Here is a 6,000-nt window from a genome sequence, read left to right as displayed (position 1 = left end):
GGTAGAGGGCGTCAAATAAGGGAAGGTGGGAGGGTGAGCACTAACCCTTTGGAGGAAAAGCTGGTCTTCTCGCCTGGGAAGAGCCAACAAAAGAAGAACAGGAAAATCCTCAAACCTTTGAGCTGCCTGTTTCCGAGAGAAGGTGAAGGTTAGTAAAGGGAGCGCTCTGGATGGCTTGTTACCCCAGGCTGTATTCACAGAGGCAGCGCATGCACACACACACCCATTGCTATTCACTGTGCTCCTTCGGCATAAACCACAGTTAGAACATGCTAATTACCAGGGGGTTGCGCTCTCTCTGTGTTAACGCCTCCCAGCTGAGGAAAGGCAGAAGGGAGCAATAACCATGCTCTCTCCAACCCCCCGTCCCTCCTGCCTCACACACTGCTTGGCCTGTCATCACCGAATACACCAATACTTTCAACACACAGTCAGTGCAGTGCCATGGAATGCCTGCCGGGTGGGACTTAATGAACATTTCTAGCAGCGATAGCATCGCATCTATCAGTCTCAAAGTAACCTCCAGGAACCTCCTATATCCCAGAGTCAAGCCAGTCATTTTCTGAATGTCGAGTCAACTCACAGCAGAATAACACTGGGGGAAGAAGGACATGCACAAGCTAGAGCCTGGCTATTTCATCAGTTCCCTGGGTGTAGGGAAGGAAAGCAGAGACTGTTATACAGATACCATCATTTCATAGTAAGCTTGCATCCTATTCTAGGACTCAGTCTTATGAAGCACACCGCTCTGACCAGTTAATAGAGGGTTGGGTTTGGTTTACCTACTGCAATGGTATTGGCCTGTCTAAGATCTCACCAAAGAAGCCTTCCTGGCCATCATGACTATTTGCCATAGGAAATGGGAAGCCGTAAAAAGAATCTCTGGAAGGAATGACGTTGATTTGACCCAGTGGAACACTGCAAAAATACAAACCCTCCCCCTTTCCCACATGTCCATTACCCCTCCTCTGCCCGTTACACATTCTCCATTCAGATTAATTATGCTTATAAAGGCAGTGCCTACTGACCAACCAAGAATGATGCCCCCGTGCGCTAGGCACTGTCCCAATACAGGGCAGAAGACAGTCCCTGCTCCAAAGATCCATTGCCCATCTCCCAACCCATGCATCGGTCATGTGGAATTTCCACAAAGCAACCACATTGCAGCAGTCCGAGACAACACATAAAAACAACATAAGATGTTACAGTGGAAAACCCGTGAAGCCAAGGAGCCACCAAGAGTTTGTAGAAGCCTTGCTGAGGCCACTGGTTACATGGAATCCACAGGGCTGAAGATCAAATTTCAATGCAAAGGAAGGAGAGAGCTGTTAGTCAGTACTTGTCACTCTGAGCTCTGTTTGGCTATTGGGTTGTGCCCTCTCCTACCTTTGATTGCTGTTGCATGAGGATGTCAGTTACAGCAGAGAACTGGAGACAACAGATGGGTCAATTTCAGTGCCACTTCTTATCCCCCCTCCCCTAACTTCTTCCTTAAAAGTTCAAAAGCAGTGAATGTTCAGCTGAAATGATGAGTTGCTGATGATCACAATCAAAACATTAAGGTTAGAAATAATAAACCTTTAGTCCCCACCCTAACCCCTTCCATTCCCAAAGTCTCATGCAAAAAGAAACTGAGGTTTCTGGGCTACCATCATGTGGCTTGTAGCAGCTCCCACTGTTGACCCGGTATATCCGATTGGCATGGGTTGGTTACCACTCTGCTGGACTGGTTTTCCAGGCAAAGGCTGCTGACAAAGTGCTGAATGAAACTGCCTTTCATCTTCCATTTCTGGGCGAAGGGGAGGCAAGAGAAAAAATAAAGTAGTGAGATGAAAGGCTCCCCATACGCTCTGCAGACTGTTGCAACAGGAAGCAGGGTTTAGCACAGGTGAAATGCAATTGGCAGGGGACCCAGTGGAAATTCAGGCAATTAGATTTCTGGTTTGGGGTGACAGCTCCAAAATCTAGGATCCTCTGTATTTTCTATAATCAGGGTTTGGCTGACAGGAGTTCACCTGGACTTATACGGTCAGGTTTTCAGAGGTATTTAGGAGCCTAAAGCGGCACATAGGCACCTAGTGGGATTTTCCAGGTTTTGTGCCTAACTTCCTTATCTGCATCTTTAGGCACCTGCTGGCCCAAATCCTGCTCGTGCTTCGATGAGTGTAAACGAGGGTGGCTCTGAGATGACACTGGTGTAACACAGCAGAATTTGGCACCAATAATAATTACAACGTCACAAAACATACAATGTAAAACCAACTACGATATCAGAAAGCCGAAGTGGCATTAAAAAGGGGGCTGGCTGCAATCTGGCCCTACATTTGAACACTTTGTTTTGCAGAGGAACGTTTGTGCTATCCCTGTTGAGCGCCATGGGGAAGGACAGGCCCAGGCAGTGGCAGTGAGGGCGGGAGTTGCACACCCACACACCCACCTCTGCAACCGTTCCTTCACCTGCTGAGCCAAGGCACGATGGGGGAAGGTGAAGGGTGAGCGGGGTCCTACCAATGCAGATTGCCAGTAAGCAGCAGATTAAGGAGGAGGCCTCAGATCTAGCCAAGTCCTTCTCCATTAAGGGCTATAAAGTCAGTGGAGCTGCCTTAAAGGCAAACTGCCACTGCGAAGTAAGAGCCTTACTTTTCTCTGTCTAATTTCTTCAGATGATTCACAAATTTACCTAGCCAGGCCCCTTCCATCCAATCCCACATCTCTTCTGGAGTGTATTGTCAGCTTGAATTTAACCTGGGAGAAAACAGATTCCTTAGCTTCCCTCCCAAACTCTCTCCACTTCCTCCTCCTCTGTCACTGCTGCAACGCCACCAGCCTCCCTCTGACTGCAGCCTATGACCTGGGGTATTTTTGTCCCATATATCTAGGTTACATCCGAATTATGTTGCTTCCTCCTCCTCAATACCGCCAAGATCCATCATTTTCTTTCCATCCATGCAGCTAAATCTAGGGTCCAGGCCTTCATTCTCTTTCCTCTTAGTTACTGCAACAGCTCTGTCTCTGTCCTCCCCAAACCTACTTTGCCTTTCCCCAGTCCATATAAAATGCCACAGCAAATCAGCCTCTCCTTGCCCATTGATTTGATCATGCCCTCTTTAAAGCCCACCACTGGCTCCTCATTTGCTAGCACATCAAATTCAACCTTTGTATCCCCACCTAGAAAGCTCTTTATAATTCTGCCCCTCCCTATTTATCCAAGCTGATCTCACTTCAAGTTGCCCCAACACCCTTCCACTGGGCCAGCGTTTGCACCCTTGACTGCCTTGTTGTCAGCGTCTCAATAAATGCCTTTGGGCCTTCTGTCATGCTGCCCACTATGCCTGGAACGACCTCCCTGAGCTCATCCGCAAGGCCTCCGTCCACCTTGAAGTCCCTCTTGGTGGCCCACTTTGGCTGTGATGCTTACAGTGAAAGGAAAAGTATGTGTTGTTTACCCTTCGTCCCAACCTCTCATTCCTTGTCTCTTTGCTTAAAGGGTGAGTTCTTCAGGGCAAGGGCTGCTCCTTCCTGTCTGGCTGGAAAGTGCCTACACATAATGGTTGCTACCATAAATAAATAATAATAATAATAACAACATGGATTTGAGATCTCCAGCAGGATTCTCTGCCAGTCATTTACCCAGAGATGGCTGATCTCAGCAGCATCATTGGACCAAGCACTCCAGACTGCTGGGATTTTCCTGTCTCCCTCTTTTCAGTCAAGCAGATGGCCCAGTTAGGACACAAGGCTGGAGTGCTCAGTAGCTTGACAGCCTGGGGATATTAAGAGAATGGTTGGCCTGACCGCTTGACTGATGCAAGAAAAGGGGGACAGTCCATCAGGCTGGCTTGAAAAGTCTGGAGCAACTGCAGACAGGCCATCTGCAAGGAGGAAATGTTCCTAGAAGAACTGTCAGATTTGCCTCCCCTTTTAGATTAATGTTAGAACTCTATGGGCATTGTCAGTCATGGGTGACTGACCCATTGAACAGTGTAGGTTGCCGCACATTGCAGGTGTTTGGCCCCCCGCCACATTCAGTGACAATCCACTTGTTAAAGTCTACATCAACTCGCTAACCCAGCGTTTCATTACGGTGCTGTTTATCATTTCTACTGCAGCCGTGCCCGGGTGCACCTCATTGTCCTCTTGCTGATCTGTCTGCTGGTTATTCTTCTCGGGTGATGTCGCAATTGTGCAATGTAGGGTCTTCTCCGCTCAGCTGCCTCCTGCAGCAGTTAGGCCTGAAATGGCCTGGAGGTGGTTTCATAAATATTAACCCTCGGCTTGCTGCTGCTACTGGCTCTGACTGAGGGGGCTCCTGCTGGCCTTTGCTTTACTGGCAAGAAGTCAACATGATAAGGGAGGGTGCTAGCAGGAGGGGCAGAAATATTGTAGGGGTGGAATTTTAACCTTTCCTGAAGCACAATGTGGAGCTTAAAGTGCCATCAACACCCGCTGCCTCCTAGGCCCCAAAATCCAGGATCCAAGCTTGGCTGACTACCACCTGACAGAGGCCCACCATGTAGAGAACCAGGGAGGCTGTAAACCACAGAGTAGCATACACAGTCATGAAGGACTGGGAGAAGGGCACACCCACCCCTGGGAATCTCCAAGAGCACATACTGGGCCTGCCTTCTGAGGCCTCATTTAAGTAATATCTCTATGTGAAGGCATTCTCTCCACCTTTCATCTGTTCTATGGATGGCTTTAGTTAGCAACCTGTAGCCCTCCCTCCTATGGGCTATGGCTGTGAAAGGGTAGGCTGCAGGTTATCAGGCCTTGAATATTAGAGATCTGTGACAATGGCAATTAGCAAGGGACATTTCCCCTCCTCTTCCCCCAGGACAAACCTGGCCTCACTAGGAGATTCTGTGTCGTTATTTCTCCAGATTAGAGACCCACTGATCTGTGAGCCGCTTTGCGCTGAACAGATGCCAGCCGCTCGGTCTTCAGGAACTGCCTGCAGCAACAGCAGCAGGAGGAGGACACAAAGGGAGCACTCAGCACCACACATTCCCTACTGCTAATGAACTACTACACCAAATTAATGAACTTCTCAGTTAATTGCACAACCTGAAAGCCCAGCAGCTGTTTCAGAGTCATCTTGAATCTCTGAGTGCAATGGAAAGTGGTAGGTGGGTTGTGGAGGGAGGAAGTACAGGCCTGGAATTTGGCTGTAGGAATTTTATGCAGGTAGCAGTTTGTGCGTTGACAGTAAAAGCTCAAGTTGTTGGTTCCTTAGGTGAAAGTAGTGGTTTTGACGCCATTAATTTCCCCCCATCCAGACTGGAGTTGTTATGCCTCCCTCCCAGCATTCAGGAGGGAGCAGTAATGTGGTAAGAGACTCATTTGACTTCACTTAAAGTCTCTCGTCTGATCACTCGACTGCCCGCAAGAGTTATAAGATCAATCATAGGCTGTGGAGCTTGAGGGGGCTGCCTGGTCGTGGCCTGATCACTTTTTGGCTGGGCCAAACCTGAGTGGCATTGCCACCTGATGTGACATGTCACAGTACCACTCACTCAAATTTAGCCCAGCCACCCCTCCATCAGGGCAGAGGGGTAGCTGGGCCAAACCTGAGTGTTGCAATGCCACTCATTCAAATTTGGAGGGTGTATGGGTAGGGGCTCATGCGCTCCAGGGGTTAGGCTGGTGGTGAGGGATGTGGGGGCCTGAGAGGGGAAGACGTTGGTCAAGCACAGGGACAAATCTATGCCCCCCCCCAACTTTAAATGGTGCTCTGCAGCCCTGGGAACAACCTTGTGTTGGGGCAGCACAGTTGGGTGTGATATCTCAGATGAACAGATGAGCAAAGGTACAGGGAGAGGGTAGAAACCGAATGTTTGGAGGAAATCACAATCACAGAAAACACCTTCTCAGGAAACTACCTGCAGCTCTGCAGCCTCAGGCTGTGAACTTCTCAGCTCTCATCCACCAAGCACGACTTGGCCTGGTTAGTACTTAGGTGGGAGCCTCTGAGGAACACCTATGTATTGCAGGAAGTAGTTC

The 6,000-nt window shown here is 49.1% G+C and overlaps 1 protein-coding gene across 1 annotated transcript in view; it reads right to left on the bottom strand.

Moving 5' to 3' along the window:
* Positions 1-565: 565 nt before the first annotated feature.
* GALNT16 (polypeptide N-acetylgalactosaminyltransferase 16) overlaps positions 566-6,000 on the bottom strand; it is a 106,718-nt gene continuing 101,283 nt past the window's right edge. The window contains exon 15 of the mRNA XM_067558132.1: positions 566-1,789. Coding sequence (XP_067414233.1) covers positions 1,652-1,789 — 138 coding nt within the window. The 3' untranslated portion in view covers positions 566-1,651. The remainder of the gene's footprint in view (positions 1,790-6,000) is intronic.

This window comes from Emydura macquarii, unplaced genomic scaffold, assembly GCF_026122565.2.
Source record: "Emydura macquarii macquarii isolate MOO-44397 ecotype Brisbane River unplaced genomic scaffold, CSIRO-AGI_Emac_v2 contig_1876, whole genome shotgun sequence".
In the NCBI taxonomy this organism is placed as follows: Eukaryota; Metazoa; Chordata; order Testudines; family Chelidae; genus Emydura; species Emydura macquarii.
Note: the sequence above shows the minus strand (reverse complement) of the source record. Positions and strands in the feature narration are given on the sequence as shown.